The 18,618-nt window shown below is 38.3% G+C and overlaps 2 protein-coding genes across 2 annotated transcripts; one reads left to right on the top strand and one right to left on the bottom strand.

Annotated features, from left to right (window-relative positions):
- The first annotated feature begins 7,840 nt into the window (after positions 1-7,840).
- On the top strand, positions 7,841-11,529 carry LOC117994980 (zinc finger protein 260-like). The gene is made up of 2 exons (XM_034982956.2): positions 7,841-8,007; positions 9,127-11,529. Exon 2 carries the CDS (start codon positions 9,210-9,212, stop codon positions 10,632-10,634), a length of 1,425 nt encoding a protein of 474 aa, XP_034838847.1. The 5' UTR covers positions 7,841-8,007; positions 9,127-9,209; the 3' UTR covers positions 10,635-11,529.
- A 1,162-nt stretch (positions 11,530-12,691) lies between these two features.
- Positions 12,692-18,192, bottom strand: LOC117994981 (zinc finger protein 37-like). Its single transcript, XM_069508228.1, has 4 exons — positions 17,945-18,192; positions 15,985-16,812; positions 14,928-14,976; positions 12,692-14,266 (listed from the first exon to the last, which is right to left on the bottom strand). Exons 1-4 carry the CDS (start codon positions 17,990-17,992, stop codon positions 13,221-13,223), a joined length of 1,971 nt encoding a protein of 656 aa, XP_069364329.1. The 5' UTR covers positions 17,993-18,192; the 3' UTR covers positions 12,692-13,220.
- Between the last annotated feature and the right edge of the window lie 426 nt (positions 18,193-18,618).

Here is an 18,618-nt window from a genome sequence, read left to right on the forward strand (position 1 = left end):
CTCAAAGGACAATTTAAAAGGTATATCAGAATCCTTAGTTTTAAACTAAAAAGTTTTTATAACTTACTTGGCTTAGTTAAATATTATAACTTACTGTGGTGATCATGCCATGCTTCATACTCTGTCTGTAGCAGACACTTTTAAAAACAAATTCATGTGGACAAAGTCTCAGGCATATCAAGTTGGGATCAATATTTTTTCTGCCCCAAAAATGCCAGGTTGTCTAAATAACTCTGTATAATATGACTTCAAGACAACAATATTATACACGGTCAGAAAGACTAGCAGCAGAATAACAGTAAAAAGGCTCTATTTTGATAACCCTAAGAATTTATTGCTCATTGATAATATCTTTAGTCATGATCAACTCATTGCCAGCTTATTACTGAGCATAGGTCTCCTCTAAGAGTGAGATGAGTTTAGGCCATCGTCTGCCATGCAGGTTTCCTTAAGATATTTTTTCGTTCACCATTAAAGCAAGTGATATTTAATTTCTTAAAATGCACATAACTCTGCAAAGTTAGAATTGATTGCACCCCCAACCTGTCGAAAAGTCATAGCTACTAGGCTGTCACCGCTTTTTAACATAATGGTTATACGATTGCACTTAATGACGAACCATGATTAATCATGATGGTACTTAATGAACAGCAATTTTTAATATTTGACGTCATTTTACTTTCAGCTAAGAAGTGGGTTCTCACCAAACAAGAGAAGGAACTCTGCAAAGAAATTTCAAATATGAGACATCAATTAAAAAAATGTCGAATACAGAAAGACTACTTTAAGAAGAAGGCTGCTATTAAACTTAAAAAGACCGAAGCATTTGAGCTTTTGGTGAAAAATATGAGTGAAGAGACAAAAACTTTTTTTGCTATGCAAGTCACTCAATTTGGAAAGAAAGCAAAAGGAAGACGCTTCACAATTAAAGAAAAAATTCTTTCCCTTGCATTGTACAAGCGCAGTCCAAAGGCATATAGGTTTCTAAGTTCTTTTAGTGTTTTGCCTAAGAGAAAAACACTTTCTACTTTATTACAAAAAATAAACCTCAAGCCAGGTAAAACCGTGGAATTATTTGAAGAATTAAAGAAACCTGTAACAAAGTTAAATGACAACCATAAGTTTTGTACGATCATCTTTGATGAAATGGCAATTTCACCAAATTTAACCTACTGCAGAAAAAATGAAATTATTGGTATGGTGGATGACGGTGAGGAAAAAAAGAAGCAAATTTGTGACCATGTTTTGGTGTTTATGGTGAGAGGTATCATAAAAAAATTCAAACAACCAGTTTATTTCACATTTTGTAGAGGCTCTACTAAAGCAGACAGCTTAAAGGCACAAATAAAAACTGTCATAAAAGAAGTAGAAGCCACAGGTTTAAAAGTTGTGGCCACTGTTTGTGACCAGGGGGCATCAAACCGAGCTGCTATAAACAGTTTACTAAATGAGACTAGAATAGAATATTTAAGAGACAACAAAGAATGGACTGGTGGGTTTTTTGAATTAAATAAAAAAAAGATTTTTCCTTTATTTGATGCACCCCATCTGATGAAGGGTATAAGAAATAATTTGTTGAACAAAAATTTAATGTTTACCCAAGATGGGAAGCAAAAAGTTGCAAAATGGCAGCATTTAGAAGAAATGTACCACAGGCAGCCAGGCTATAAAGGTGTCCGCTTGGTGCCTAAATTAACGGCGCAACATGTTGTGCCCAAACTAATACCTAAAATGAAAGTGAAACACTGCACTCAGGTATTCAGTCGGACAGTCGGCGTTGCTCTTGGATATATGGCAGGTACCTACTTGATTTGTATACTGATGTACATTGCTCTCTTTACCATTGTCAAAGTTGGTGGATTTTACTCTTTTTGCAAGGTTTTCTACTTCATCATGATCATCATGATCACTCCACCGCCGGGTCACTACAGAGTAGGAGACGACGTCATAACCACTAGGCTATCCAGCTTATTTGTGTATTGTGTTCCATTCTTATTAATTAGTAGAATAGAATATTTTAATTTTTACTTATTATAATTTATTTTATGAGTATTTAACATGTCCTTTTTTTCTTTTTAGATTGTGGGCAACTTCCAGCTGAAAATAAAGACACGGCCGATTTGTTAATATTGATGGACGAATTATTTGATTCTGTAAATGGGAGTTACAGCAAAATAAGAAACGGTAAAATTTATAGAACTGCTGTAACTCCCAAATCTCCTCATCACCAGTTATGGAGAAAAAGTTTGCCAGTATTGAAGTCCATGGTCTTTGTTACAAAGGATGGGAGAAAAGCCTCTGTTCCATCAATTTCGAGCTGGATAAAAACAATTGAAGGGTTCCAGTTATTAATCAATCATTTAAAGTCCCTCAATGTAACTTCACTTTTGTTACGACATTTCAATCAGGACCCCTTGGAAAACTTTTTTGGTGCAATAAGAGCACAGGGCCATTCAAACAATATGCCAAATGCATATGGGATTCAAGCAGCATATAAGACGTTAATGGTAAATAATTTAACATCTCCTCATTCTGTCGGGGCAAATTGTGAAAAAGATGGGGACTTTTGCCTAAACAATTTAAAAAATCTTATAAAAGTAGCGAAAAGAGTAACGAAGAAAACACAGAAAATATAGAAATAGATTTTAATGATTTGAACATTGAAAATATAAATACAAATAAACTAATTGAAGGCAAATCTCCGACAGATGTAGAGAGGTGTGCGGCAGTAGCATATTGCAGTGGATGGCTTGTGACAAAAGTGCAAAAAAAAGTTTTCAAAAGTTGTCCTGAATGCATTGAAGTGTTTAAAAGTAAGGAACTGGAGGCTTTTCATAAACATATTAAAATTAGCGAATACAATGACAAAGGATGGCTATGTTATCCGACGAGAAACATTTTTGATTGCTTCGCTGAGATCGAAAATCACGTAATTGAAATTTTGAAAAACAGAAGTAATAAAAATAAAATACAAGAGTACGTAAAATTAATACTATTATCAAATATAAATTTTAACTTTATATCATGTAGCTCACATAGCGACAAAATTATTAATTTTTTGACCAAGGAAACTGTCATTTTTTTTATAAATAACTGGTGCAAAGATATTAATTTTATTTTAAATGGAAAAATTCACTTTTTTGATTCAAGAGATCCACTTAAATGTGATGCTGATATTTATTATAAAAAAAAAAAATTGAAAAAGTTTAAATAACTTGTGACGAGGAAGTCACAGGCAGCCTGGGAACAACGCGCTGGGGAAGCATCTCGGAGGCGCCGCGACCGAACACACCACCGACCGCCGCCGACCGCCGCCGAGCGATCACACCACCGAGTAGGCCACGCCCCCCAGACTATAAATAGGGCAACGTCCACGAGTTCACGAGAGTCTCTCAGCGCCTTCGCCCACTGTGGCCGGTGTGATTTCTCGCTGCTCGGCCGGGTGAAGAGGTTGAGAGACTCCGGTAGCATCCAGCACCGTCCAGGCCTTCAGCCTGCCGGCCGCAGCTACCGTCCGTTCCCCCCGCGCGTCTCGCTCCCCTCCGCCGTCCGCGACGCGATCTGCGTTATAGGCCCGCCGCCGGTACCCGCGTACCGATGTCCGTGTTTAAGAAACCTTCCCTCCGTATATAGAATTGTATGTTGTAGAATTATATAAATTATCATTCCTTAGTAGCCGAATAAAAGCGGTCATGTAGATTTACTGTTGTAAAAGGTAATCTTAACAATTAGAAGCAAATAAATGATTATGTTTTTGTGTGCGATTCGTGTTTGCTTTAAAGACCTCCCGATCAGTCGAAGTCAGGTATAATTCCTATCTCATGTACGTAGTAAGGACGTTGCCAACCCCAACCTCCTTGCTACGTTACATTGGCGCCCACGTAAATAACCCACCGTCCGGGTTCCGCGCCGCGTAAAGAAACTCGCGCCGCATCCGTTAAAAATAAAAAAAAAATAAAAAAAAAAAAATCCGTACCGAAGACATAGGGAACCTGACAATTTCGTTACACCCGTATATTTTTTTCGTAATATTACAGATACAAACCCTCACAGGCGGTGTGATTACCCTCGCTGCTCGCATGTGAGAGTGAATATCTGACCCGCGTGTAACTTACACAAAGACAAGATCGTATTTTTACGAAATATTACAGATACAAACCCTCACAGGCGGTGTGATTACCCTCGCTGCTCGCATGTGAGAGTGAATATCTGACCCGCGTGTAACTTACACAAAGACAAGATCGTATTTTTACGAAATATTACAGATACAAACCCTCACAGGCGGTGTGATTACCCTCGCTGCTCGCATGTGAGAGTGAATATCTGACCCGCGTGTAACTTACACAAAGACAAGATCGTATTTACACGAAATAAAGACGGATACAAACCCTCACATTCGGTGTGATTACCCTCGCTGCGCGAAGGTGAGAGTGCGTATCCGAACCGCGTTCAATAAGAAAACACACCACATTTAATAAGAGACACACCCGCGGTGTTGAAAAATAAAACAGATACAAGTTCTCGCAGATAAGTCGGTGCGATTACCCTCGTGTCGACTGCGAGTGCAAATATCTGACCCGTCTGTATCTAAGAAAACTTGAAGTACACTCTAAATAGACAGACAATAACCGAAAAACGATCTTACGAAACAGACCAGAGGGGAACGCATAAAAACCAAAGTTACCGTACCGTACTCACCAAAATAAATTTTACCGTACCGTAGTACGTAACAGTCGTAACCGTCTATCTGAAAGGGGGACAATAGACGCGACGATCCGATACTAATACGACACCGATACGACACGTTCGTTCCGATACCGATCCGATAGAAAACCAGACTTAAGTCGCAATCCTACATCGAATCATTTTGACTAAGGACTTAGAAACGCGACAATCTGTGAATCCGTTCGGCAGAAATCAAAAAAATCCGTTTAAAACTCAATTCGAAAAATCCGATTATCCGACCGAAAAAGCAAAAATTTTAAGTACTGCATCATGAGCAACGAAAATTATTTGAAAGAATTTGACAAGGCTGTAACCCGATGGAATATACAATTCGACACAACCGGAGATGCAGTAGAATTCCTCGAAAGAATCGAAGAACTCACCGAAACATTAGGAGTTGATAGAAACAAGATCATACACCTAATACCTAGATGCTTAAGTGGAAGAGCTTCTCTATGGTACCGAAATAATAAGCTAGACTGGAAAAGCTGGAAAGATTTTACAGACAATTTCAAATTATATTATTTCCCGAGAGATTACGAGAGAAACCTGCTGGAAACCATAATAAATCGAAGACAAAAACACCGAGAAAACTTTATAGATTACTTGACCGACCTGAAAACCTTAATGAGGCGATACGGAAAAATGAAATCAGCAGATCAGTTAGATAGGATCTACAATAACATGAACCCAAATTATAAATTGTACATAAAAAGTAAAGACTTCAGCACATTGAGGGAACTGATCGAACTAGCAACCGAATATGAGAAAATTACTTCAAACCAGGATAAGTACAACTCACCCGACAGACCGATGTCCGATCATGGACACAGTGAAATCCAATTGAGCCGAACCGAAATAAATACCGAATCCCCAAAAGAAATAGAACCCAGAGCTGGAAAAAGATTAATATATCCGAATTACGACCCACAAACCTGCTGCTGGAAATGTGGCAAGAAAAATCACAGTTCTCAAGAGTGCAGAAGCAAACAAATTATTTTCTGCAGTCAGTGTGGGCTACTGGGGAAGCTAACACGGAATTGCTGTAAGAAAACGGGAGACAGCAGCAAAACAAAACCAGAGGCATACACGGCGAACACTCAGGGGAATGGGGACAACAGAATATTTGTCAACGCCAAAATATATGGGAAAACATTTAGTGCACTAGTGGATACAGGCTCAACGAGTACGTTCATAAACAAAGAAATTATGGACCGAATTAAGGGAAATGTAAAAGGGATAACGGAAAAACAAAACAAAATAGGATTAGCCGATGGATCGGAAATAAATACCGATAAGTTAGTCAACATCGAACTGGAAGTAAATGGACAAAACTTGATGCATGAAGTTACCTATCTGCCATCGACAACAGCGATGATCATAGGAATGGACCTTTTACACAGACTAGGACTCACCATAGTGTGGAAAAAACCCCTACGTGACAACCCTAGTACACAAAAGCCAGCGGTTCAGAATAAAGCGATCCGACTACCCGAACAACAAATAAAATATCAAACCGTCCGTACCGTAAAATCCGAAAACTCCGAGAAAATAAATTCAAGCTCGCATGGCTTGAAACCGATAAAAATAATCCGGCAAACACGTAATCATAAGGAGACGAATAGTCAAGAAAACATAAATAAATACGTAGTTAAGAGTCAAACCCGGGAGAAAGCAAATGTTCCGCGTAATCAAAAAATAGGTTTAAATTATAATTGGAGGGAACACCGACAAAACTATATTAATAAATCCGATACCGACCAGAACCGATACGCCGAATACTCTTCCGACCGATCTTTGGAGAAGTTCCGTACACACCGCAAATATAAAAGACCTGGAAATATTCCATTAGTCGGCTTAACAGCGAACAAGTATACCTACAATAACAACCGGATTTCAACGTCGAACGTAGATAATGATGTCAGTATAGCATAGATACGACATTACCCGATACCGAACGATGGCAAGAAGCACATCTAGTAGATTTTAATATCAATGACCGAAAACATGGACAGAGTGTCCACGAGCAATAAGAGAAAAGAGGGATGAACTACCCTCATAAAAGAAGATTTTTTTTTCAGAGATTTTTTCCCGTTTCCTGTTGATCCAGTGATTTTTTCCTTACAGGAAAAAATCTTCCAGCGGAGGAGGGGAGTGTGACGAGGAAGTCACAGGCAGCCTGGGAACAACGCGCTGGGGAAGCATCTCGGAGGCGCCGCGACCGAACACACCACCGACCGCCGCCGACCGCCGCCGAGCGATCACACCACCGAGTAGGCCACGCCCCCCAGACTATAAATAGGGCAACGTCCACGAGTTCACGAGAGTCTCTCAGCGCCTTCGCCCACTGTGGCCGGTGTGATTTCTCGCTGCTCGGCCGGGTGAAGAGGTTGAGAGACTCCGGTAGCATCCAGCACCGTCCAGGCCTTCAGCCTGCCGGCCGCAGCTACCGTCCGTTCCCCCCGCGCGTCTCGCTCCCCTCCGCCGTCCGCGACGCGATCTGCGTTATAGGCCCGCCGCCGGTACCCGCGTACCGATGTCCGTGTTTAAGAAACCTTCCCTCCGTATATAGAATTGTATGTTGTAGAATTATATAAATTATCATTCCTTAGTAGCCGAATAAAAGCGGTCATGTAGATTTACTGTTGTAAAAGGTAATCTTAACAATTAGAAGCAAATAAATGATTATGTTTTTGTGTGCGATTCGTGTTTGCTTTAAAGACCTCCCGATCAGTCGAAGTCAGGTATAATTCCTATCTCATGTACGTAGTAAGGACGTTGCCAACCCCAACCTCCTTGCTACGTTACAAACTTATAATAAGTTGTGTTTAATTTTTGAATTAAATTTGATTGGCGGGAGTTAAATGCCATTGTGATATTGGTAATTATCAGTATTGCCGAGATAAGTACCATTATCCATTCAAAACTCCCGCAAATCAAACACCACATTCCTACCTAATTTAAAAAACTATAAAGTATGTATATAGGTAGGTATATATACTGGGTATTGGCTGTATTTAGTACCAAACCCGTCTCCTAGATGGCGCTTTTCAAGTGGGCGCCTTGACGGCCCGACTTACCAGTCTATCTCCCTATATACACTGTAGTCTGTGAATGTACTCTGCTCTGCAGTCATAGTCTGCAGTACTCTGTGACCCTAACCTTTATCATTAATTTTATTTATCCATCCAAATCACCGACCAGAAATAAAAGATCCAAATAATTCTCAAGAATATGTGTGTAGGTACCTAACTGGAATATCCTGTTTCCGAATGAGTGTCGGTAAGTCGAGACATTCAATACCTACGAGCTACATCCTAACTTAACAACAGCTGTTCTTTTGACAATTCTAAAAAAGTTCATATATTTAGTCAACAAGCATTTCTTTTGTAATTTCATAAAAAATATGTGTAAACATGTTGTACATACTTAGCTAAAAATGATTCATGGATACTGCAGTGCAGGGCTTTGTAATACCTACATAGTAACTTATGGAGTATGGACTAAGAGCCAGCGCGTGCCAGACCTTCGTTATTTTATAAAAACTGAAAGTTTCTCTGCATGTTGCCCTCAACACGCAGGAACGATCAGTCACTATGAAATTTGGATAGACGCCCTAAAAGTTTAAGGGCGTCTGGCTGGGGTCGAGTTGTTATTCTAAGGGCAGGAGGTTACCACGATACTAAGGGTGAGATCTATAAAGCGCTCTCTGACTTAGCTCAGACTCTCACATAAATCTGTCTTGTTTTAACATCTTAAGTCTGAGCAAAGTCAAAGTGCGCTTTATAAATCTCAGCCTAAGTGACTGGCAATGCATGACGTGATATTGCTAACTCTTTGATATTGATTGAATTATACTAGAACACACATACAAAATGTGTGTGTATGTACATGTGTTTGTGTATGTATTTATCAAGTATATAAAAGGAAAAGTTGACTGACTGACTGTGCGTTGACAGCTCAAACTACTGGACAGATCGGGGGCTGAAATTTGGCATGCAGATAGCTATCATTATGTAGGCATCCGCTAAGAAAACATTTTTGAAAATTCAACCCCTAAGGGCGTGAAATAAGGGTTTGAAATTTGTGTAGACTACGCGGACGAAGTCGCGAGCATAAGCTAGTTTATATATAAGATGTAGATTTAGAGGACATTATGAAGCTACAATATCAATTGCCATCATCAAACCCATTAAAACAATTTCTGACCAACAGAGTTGTTCACATATGGAATAAATTGCCTAAGGATGTGGTTATGTCAAGTTCTGTTAACCAGTTCAAGAATAGATCGGACAAACATTTGGAAAACTCGAAGTACTTCTGATATAGACGCATTAGCGAAAGCTGCTTACTCTATTAAAAATAAAAATAATAATGTATATATTTATGTTTTTTTTTCAGAACCTACCACTGCTTTTGCTTTTGTCAGAACTGTCCTGAACAACTGCCGGAGTAACTGAACAGGATATTTGCCTGCTACAAAAATGGATAGTGAATATAAAAAAAAACTTAGATTGAGGCCATCGAAACCTCGTTTTATATTCGAAGAAGACAATGAATTTATCAAGAGAGAGCCAGTTAGACAAGAAAAACGAGTTGTGTACCCGGTTATAAATATAGATGTGGTGAAAGAGGAACTGAATGGACCCAAGCAGTATAATAATGATATAGACCTTACTATTGAAACTAATTTAGCCAATCAAGTGAAAGTGTTGAACACTTTTGTACCAGGTACTGCAAGTATCACCAAACATTATAAAATAACAACTAATGGAAATGATCAAAGTTATATCGTGCCCCAACTAATTGAAAATAATTCTTGTAATGACACCCAAAATGTTGAAATCAAAACGGAACCCGAACCATTTGCATTTGTAGACATTACAGAAAATAGAGTAAAAGTTGAAGACGATGCAATTAAAATTGAAAACGATGATACAATTGTACCACTTGCAACAGATAAGGATTCATATCTGACAAATTGTGAATACTGCAAATTCAAAGCAAAGGATGTGTTACAATTAGTTGCACACATACACAATAGTCATTTCCAATCAAACCAAACTAGCAGAGTTAGAGAAGTGAAGAAAGGATTCGTAGCGTGTGACCATTGTGAGTTCCAGACTTCTGGACTACGCTACCTCATTATCCATATAAAAGCTAAACATATGCCGAGGAATCACAGCAACAAACCTCTAAAATACCCTTGCGACTTTTGTGATGAGAAATTCTCTACCAAACGAAGAAGATTTGAGCACACCAAATGTCACGATGGCACAGGCCTATCCCGCGAATGTTCACATAGATACTGGAAATTGAATAAGGGGCACCAGGAGTTGAAATTCTTTTGCAATCTCTGCCAGCACCGAGCGTGTTCCAAAAGCATGCTAGACCAACACTTATTGAAAAACCACCGAATGAAAACCATAGCTTTCAAATGCAATCATTGCCAGGCAAGTTTCACTAAAAAAATTAATCTAATCGCTCACTTAAAGGCGCAAGCGGACAACCTGACCGGGTACAAGTGCTCGAGCAAAAACGTAAAGAAAAGTAATCGATACAACGATTTCACTTTCGACTATGATATGTATGTAACAAAGGGAAAGAAAAACATAGTTAGCAAATTCACTCCATCTATGCAATATGAATGTACCAAGTGCCCGTATATGTGCAGCCAAAAACAACATTTAAAAGCTCATATGGATAAACATATAAATACATCCAATGCTAAGAAGACGTATAAGTGCCGGTATTGCAAGTTCACGTACTCCACTCACACTGGATTGGATCAGCACGTAATGAAGAATCATCCGCATGAGAGGCCATACTTCTGCAAATTGTGCGACTGTAAATATTCTCTGATGAATGATTTGGTGAAGCATATTAGGTCTCATTTCGGGAGGGACTGACCAGATGACAGCCTAGTCAGGGTGAACTTGAGTGAGGAAACTATGATATGTACTTAACGAATTGAAAGAAAAACCTAGTTAGCAAATTTACTCCATCTATGCAATATGAATGTACTAAGTGCAGACAAAAACAACAATTAAAAGCTCATATAGATAAACATATATAACATATTGCATTGCATTGTTAGGTATATCATAACATATTGTATGCTAATAGGCAGAATTTGGCTGTACGTTTTTGTTTTTGTAATATCTCCACTGTTTACCCAGATTCGCAATAAAGATTTGAAACATATAAATACATCCAATGCTAAAAAGACGTATAAGTGTCGGTATTGCAAGTTCACATACTCAACTCACACTGGATTGGATCAGCACGTGATGAAGAATCATCCGCATGAAAGGCCGTACTTCTGTAAATTGTGCGACTGTAAATATTCTCTAATGAATGATCTGGTGAAGCATATTAAGTCTCATTTCGGGAGGAACTGACCCGATGACAGCCTAGTCAGGGTGAACTTGAGTGAGGAAACTCTCGGTTTGCTACCGGTACTGTTATTTGTTAGCCATATACTTTTAGTAGGAGATAGCAGATTTGTAGAGCGGTGTCCCAGTCGTTGAGATCGACAAAACGTCACATAGGTATGAGTGACAGAGACAACGCCGAAATGTCATTCTAAGGGCCGACGTACATCACTTTTAATAATTTTTATTGCCCCCGTTTGGTGCAGCCGCACACCTTAAAGCAAAATTGAATTGAATAATTGTTATATTTTTATCTAATTATCTTTTAAATAATATATTAAATAATTTCTACACAACAGAATAAGCCACAATAATAATTATTATGTTTTTATCTAATTATCTTTTAATAAAATACCTATCAAAAAGTAAAGCATTTAATTTAAACCAAACCCTTTTAAATTACCTTACATTTTTTATTCAATGACAAAGGGCTTTGAATATTTTGACCTACAGTGCGACAAGGCTCTCTTGGCACTTGACAGGGGGGCGCCGCGCTGTTGGAGAACAAAGGCTTACAATATTCAAACAAGAACAAAGGGGACACTTGACGGCTACGTTAGTTCCGATTTTCACCACGCTCCAAGATAGCCTTGTCGCACTGTACCTGTACCTACCTAGTCCGCCATTTTACTTTTTGTCTAAAATAGCGGACACGCATAAAACGTACATTAATCAATAGCTGGCATCAATACAAGCAGTGGCGTGCATAGGGTTCCAAGCTAGGGTAGGCATTAGTCAGTTAGGTTACCTATTTAGAGGCTGTCATGATGAAAAATTACCATTGAGCCATTTCAACTAGGGTAAGCAGAGCTTCTATGCCTCTATGACCTGCACGCCACTGTGTATTTATTGTATGAGACAAAATCTTCCAAAGTGTCACGTTTCGGAGATATAGACTACATATCTAAGTTGTACTGGTGACTAGACTTATACACTTATTGCACTTGTATAGTACGGTATAATAACATTGTGAATTGAAAAATTAAAAAGAGCAACCGCCGAGTTTCTTGCGGGTTCTTCTCGGTAGGAACGGCATTCCGAACCAGTGGTAAACATTGTGAATTGAAAAATTAAAAAGAGCAACCGCCGAGTTTCTTGCTGGTTCTTCTCGGTAGGAACGGCATTCCGAACCAGTGGTAAATTAAAACTACCTGACTTCATAAGTACTTGTAAAAAGTTTACATGAATAAAAAAACATTCTATTCTATTCTACTGATGGTGATGACTCCACCAGTACAATTTTGATAGCTTATAATATCTCGGGCTTAGAGTTACGTAACGCTTTGGAAGATATTTTTGTCTTATACAATACTTGTTAGTATTAATGTCAGATATTGATTAATGAAAGTTTTACCCGTGGCCACTATTTTTAACCGACTTCAAAAAACCAGGAGGTTCTCAATTCAAATGTATACGTTTTTCAAATGTATTATTACGCGATTTCTCCGCCAAATATAAACCGATTTTGATGATTCAAACCCCTATCATTCTATTGTACTTACCTACCAGAGGAAAATTAAACACAGTTGTTAAGTTACAAATATTTAAGTATACTTATTTATTGTTTCATTTTAGATTATTTACACGGAATATAGGCAATCGGGGTGGGGACGCCCCACACACCCACTCAGCCCCCGCGCTAACCCGGTAGGTACATACATTTAGACCAGCATATGCCATCGCATATGCTGGTCTAAATGAAACCTCTGTGTGCACGAGTAATCACAGAAGTCGCAAACATTCCTCCGAGTGTTGGGGACAATATGCAGAGAAACTTTCCGATTTTATAAAATAACCAAGGTCTGGCACGTGTTGGCTCTTTCTCTATAAGCTCTGCGTAGGAATGACGGACGTCAATATGCCAGAGATGTTACATGAATAGCTTGGTATTGATCCGAGATCGGATCGGAGTGCGTAAGCAACATCCGAGTTTTTTATATCCGTATTTGCACGGACTCGGATCGGATGAGTGCGTGATCACTCTTATGCTGTGTCCACACTATGAGTCTTCATATGCTTGGCTAGCATATCCAGTTGAAGACATCTATACCTGCAATGGTGTTATGAGAAGACATGCACATTTGTGTGCATCTTCGTGATATGCTGGTTCAAGTGACTCAGTTGAACGCTCTTGTAGCCACAGAATATGCACGAGAATGGCATAACTTTTGTGTGCCGTCGCATATGCTGGTCTAAATGACACCTCTGTGTGCACGAGTAACCACACAAGTTACACGAGAATGGTTTAACCCCTGTATGCCGTCGTATATGCTGGTCTAATTGGCTCCGTTGAACGCATTCATAGTCACAATATTTACAAGAATAAGGTTTTGTTCTAGAATGCGTCCGCATATGCTGATCTAAGTGAGACCTTCGCACGCATCTGTATCTGCATATATTACAGCTGAATCTTTTCACTCTGTTATGCGTTAGCATGTGTGCTTCTAAATTAGTTTTGTGATTCGATTTGTAATCACACAGTGTACATTCATAGCGTGTAGTGATGTCTTTTTTGTATCTCCCTTTCCTTCTACATTCTTTAGACTGTGTACAGTACTCGTCATTTGTACAATTTTCGTCACAATTTCTATATGTAACTATTGTATGTTTTCTAAACCTTTTGGTGTTCTTTTCACGTAGTTTTATCACTTTCGTTTTTCCCGGTATTTCTATGAGTAGATCTTTGTTTTCATTGATGGCACCCCTGTCATTATCACCATCAACTTTGACAGCAGTATTGTCATTATCACCATCAACTTTGACACTTCTGTCATTATCACCATCAACTTTGACGCTACTGTCATTATCACCATCAACTTTGACACTACTGTCATTATCACGATCAACTTTGACAGTATGACTACTGTTGTTATCAACTTTAACGGTATTAACGCCGTCATATTCAATTTCAAATTTCACAGCACTATTATCAAAATTAATATTATTTTTAGCATTATCACTGTTTGCAACATTAATTACACTATCACTATGAGTTTTAGTCTTATACAGTTTAGTTGTATTTTGTTCACCATCTTTGTTTCTTGATAAGCGTTTTGGACAAACTTTTTTCACTTTCACTATTGCCCATTTACTGGTTCGAGGTTTATCTAAAAAGAAAAAAATTAAGTTATTCACACTATAAGTACATATAATATAATACATCATCATCATCATCATCAGCCTGTGGACGTCCTTCCCTAAAGAGCGCCACCACACCCGGTCCTCAGCCTTCCTCATCCAGACACTTCCCGCCAGCCTCTTTATATCGTCGGTCCATCGTGCTAGAGGGCGTCCCACACTACGCTTGCTTTAACGCGCTTATATAATACATACTAATCTAAATATATAAAAGGTATAGGTGACTGACTGACAGATCTATTAACGCACAGTTAAAACTACTGGACCGATCGGGCTGAAATTTGGCATGCACATAGCTATTATGACGTAGGCATCCCCTAAGAAAGTATTTTTGAAAATTCAGCCGCTAAGGGGGTGAAATAGGGGTTTGAAATTTATGTAGTCCACGCGGATGAAGTCGCCAGCATAAGCTAGTATTATAAATGCGAAAGTGTGTCTGTCTATCTGTCTGCTAGATTTTCACAGCCTTAGAGTTAATTCGACTTTGATGAAAGCTTACATCGCGGGGAAGGAGATAGGCCACTTTTTATTCCAGAAAATTAAAGAGTTCCCACAGGATTTTTAAAAACCAAATCCAATCGGACGAAGTCGCAGGCAACAGCTAGTTTTAAATAAATTACACTTACCTACCATTTTTCAAAACACTGGATTGCTTTCTTTTACCACGAGAGGTTCTTTTCTGAAAAATATAAATATAAATTAAAAAAACCGGCCAAGTACGAGTCAGGCTCGCGCACCGACGGTTCTGTAGTAGTCGCATAAAAATAAATAAAAATCTGATGTAGAATGCACAGGTGAAGCCCTTTCATATGATACCCCACTTGATACAGTAATTATCTTACTTCGAAAATTGAAAATACTAATTATTAGTGCATGACCACAAGTTAATTTTTTTTTTGAGTGATGTAACCCTAAATTCACGGTTTTCAGATTTTTTCCCCTTATGTCTGCTATAAGACCTACCAGAATCATGAAATCTGGCAGGTATGCCTGATTTCATGATTCTAATTAGTCAACATACCTTGTAGGTTTCTTAACAGACCGACAGACAGACAGACAGACAACAAAGGAAAAAACGGAACCCTTATAGGAATAAGGGTTCCATTTTTCCTTTTGAACATATATAAAATATTTATATATTTTATAAAAGAAAAAGGAAAAGGTGACTTACTAATACAAATTCAACAACTGACAATCGAAAAGAGTAATTTATTACCTATTTTGAATAAATCATTTGACTTTGACTGGGGTTATTCAAGGGGTGGACCAACAAATTTCTAAAAGGCCGGCAACGCATCGGCGGTTCCTCTGGTGCTGCAAATGTTCATGAGCGGCGGTAATCACTTAACATCAGGTGATCCGCCTGCTCGTTTGCTCGCTATCTCTATTTTAAAAAAAAAAAGATCTATCAACGCACAGCTGAAACTACTGGACGGATCAGGCTGAAATTTGGAATGGAGATAGATTATTGTTATTATTATTTTTATTTATTATTATTATTATACCCAGGATTAAAACATGGCTACTTTTTATCCCGGAAAATCAAAGAGTTTCCGCGGGATTTTGAAAAACGTAAATCCACGCGGGCATCAGCTAGTTTTTTTAATATGGCTGCTAGAGGGGTGCCTATGACATGCTTGCCTAGGGCGCTCTCGACATTTAATCCGCCTCTGGCTGTGGTACTTACAGTGGTATGTTTCTTCATATGCTCATTGTATGCATCTTCACCCAAGAATGCCTTGAAGCACACCGTGCATTTCAACGTCGAGAATTCATCTGCCAACATCACACTATTCATAACATCCTTTTCACTATTCACATCAACTTTTCCATCACTTTCTTGAATGCATTTAATTGTTTCAAAGTGCTTCAGAACCTTATCAACGTTTTCATAATGATTCCGAATTCCATCAACTCTGGAACATCTATTCTTTGGAATGTTCTCAACTTTATCATCAACTTTCATAATTCCATCAACTTTACCATAACCTGACTCTTTACCTCTAAACTCCTTAACTTTAATATTAACATTGAAAATATTATCCTTTGGTTCTATGATATTGTTTATGTCATTATCATCAATATCGAGATCGCTGGTCGCTTCCTCTTTAACAAAATTATCATAATATGAATTGAATTCTTCGGGAATTTTATTTTTCAATTCAATATACTGATCATTCGTTTCTAACTCATCATGTTGCTCTTCATTGTATCCTTGTATATAAGTTTCAGCATATTCTTGTGGATTACTGTATTCTTCCATATGGTTATCTTCTTCAGCGTATTCCTGCATATCTGCTTCTAGATCTGGGTATTCTTGCAAATAAGTTTCAGCATATTCTTGTGAATTGCTGTATTCTTCCAAATGGTTATCTTCGGCATATTCTTGCATATCTGCCATGTTGTCTTGTTTGCTATATTTTAGCCTTAAATCCCAGTGAGAGGATTTTGATGTGACACTAATAATCTTTAGTTCATTTTGAATGCCTTTCATCATTGTTGTATTTTGTTTGGACTGAAAAATTATTGAAACATATTAGTATCACCTAGATCCATAGGTACTAATATTATAAATTCGAAAGTGTGTCTGTCTGTCTGTCTGCTAGCTTTTCACGGCTCAACCGTTCAACCGATTTTTACGAAATTTGGTATAGAGATAGCTTGCATCCCGGGGAAGGACATAGGCTACTTTTTATCCCGGAAAATTGAAGAGTTCCCACAGGATTTTAACGAAACATAAATCCACTAGTACGAAGTCGCGGGCATCAGCCAGATATGTATACTTTTTCAAAATAGGGTTCTGGACTGTAATAATAAAATGAACAGATTTTTTATATAACAGTAGTTTATGGGGCTAGAATTCATTATTAAAGAGAACATTTTTAAAGATCATGATTTTTATTTATTTTTAGGGTTCCGTACCTCAAAAAGGAAAAACGGAACCCTAATAGGATCACTTTGTTGTCTGTCAGTCTGTCAAGAAACCTACAGGGTACTTCCCGTTCACCTAGAATCATGAAATTTGGCAGGTTGGTGGGTCTTATAGCTGGCATTCGGGGAAAAATCTGAAAACCGTGAATTTGTGGTTACATCACACAAAAAAAATTAAATTGTGGTCATGAACTAATATAATTAGTATTTTCAATTTTCTAAGTAAGATAACTATATCAAGTGGGGTATCATATGAAAGGTCTTCCCCTGTGCTTTCTAAAACAGATTTTTATTTATTTTTGTGCATCATAGTTTTTGTATTATCGTGCATAATGTCGAAAAATATGACTGCAGTAATACGGAACCCTCGTTGAGCGAGCCTGACTCGCACTTGGCCGGTTTTTGCAGTGCCAGACCAGCACAATGCACTTCGCCAATGTCAAGTAGCTTGAGGGAGGCACAGGAGAGGCCGGCTGTAGTTATCGTTCGTCTCAATCGACAGTAAAAACGTAGTGATTATCAGTTACCTACATAATCTATGATCGAGACGTTCACAACTGGACAAAGGGTTTCTTGCAAAAATCTTCAAAGCACAGTCATGTGCCCCTTGTATGATGTACCAAGTAGCGGCTCCAAGCTACTCGCTTTCTGTTCTTAGTCCTACTGTTCATAAAAGTTAAAAAAATAGCGACTTAACTGACGCCATGTCAACAAACCTTATTCAGTAAACTTGTACCGGAATTTGCTGGCTTTGGCAAATCCATATTTCCACCAACATAGATCCCTGTCTAGGCAACAAACACAACAATAATATTTTACTTTCCATTTAACTACAGTAGGTGAATTTATAATTTTACATACAGACAATGAAAGACCTAAAATCAAAAAAAAATTACAAAACATAACACAGGTCACAGATCAATAGACAATACAAAAATCCACAGCCACAGAACACATTTACTCCAGTCCACAGCAAAAATCACATCAAAACAATGAGTAAAATCAAAAATTCAAAAGTACAAAGAGTATTTTTTTGTTCTTCTTCTGGCTTTACCAACGTAGTAGTACTTCCAACTTCTTTGGGCTTTACACAGATTAGTACAAAGAGTAAATCCCATCCACAGATATTTCCAGATATGCAACTAGCGTGGCCCCCTCAGTCCCTCTCGCTCAAGCAGAGGTACTAACTTGTGAAATGTTATTCCGTCTATTTTACGTTCGCTTCGGCTATCGTAGCCTAGTATACTGCAACCCACCATTACACAACAACAAAACAAATTAATTATTTCTTTAAAATACTTGAGTCTAGTCATAACCTCACTTCGCGTTGTTTGCCAAAGTCTCACGTACAAATACATTTTGGCAAACAAAAAAAAGTGGCCACGGTGAT

This window comes from Maniola hyperantus, chromosome 28 (genome assembly GCF_902806685.2).
Source record: "Maniola hyperantus chromosome 28, iAphHyp1.2, whole genome shotgun sequence".
Lineage (NCBI taxonomy): Eukaryota > Metazoa > Arthropoda > Insecta > Lepidoptera > Nymphalidae > Maniola > Maniola hyperantus.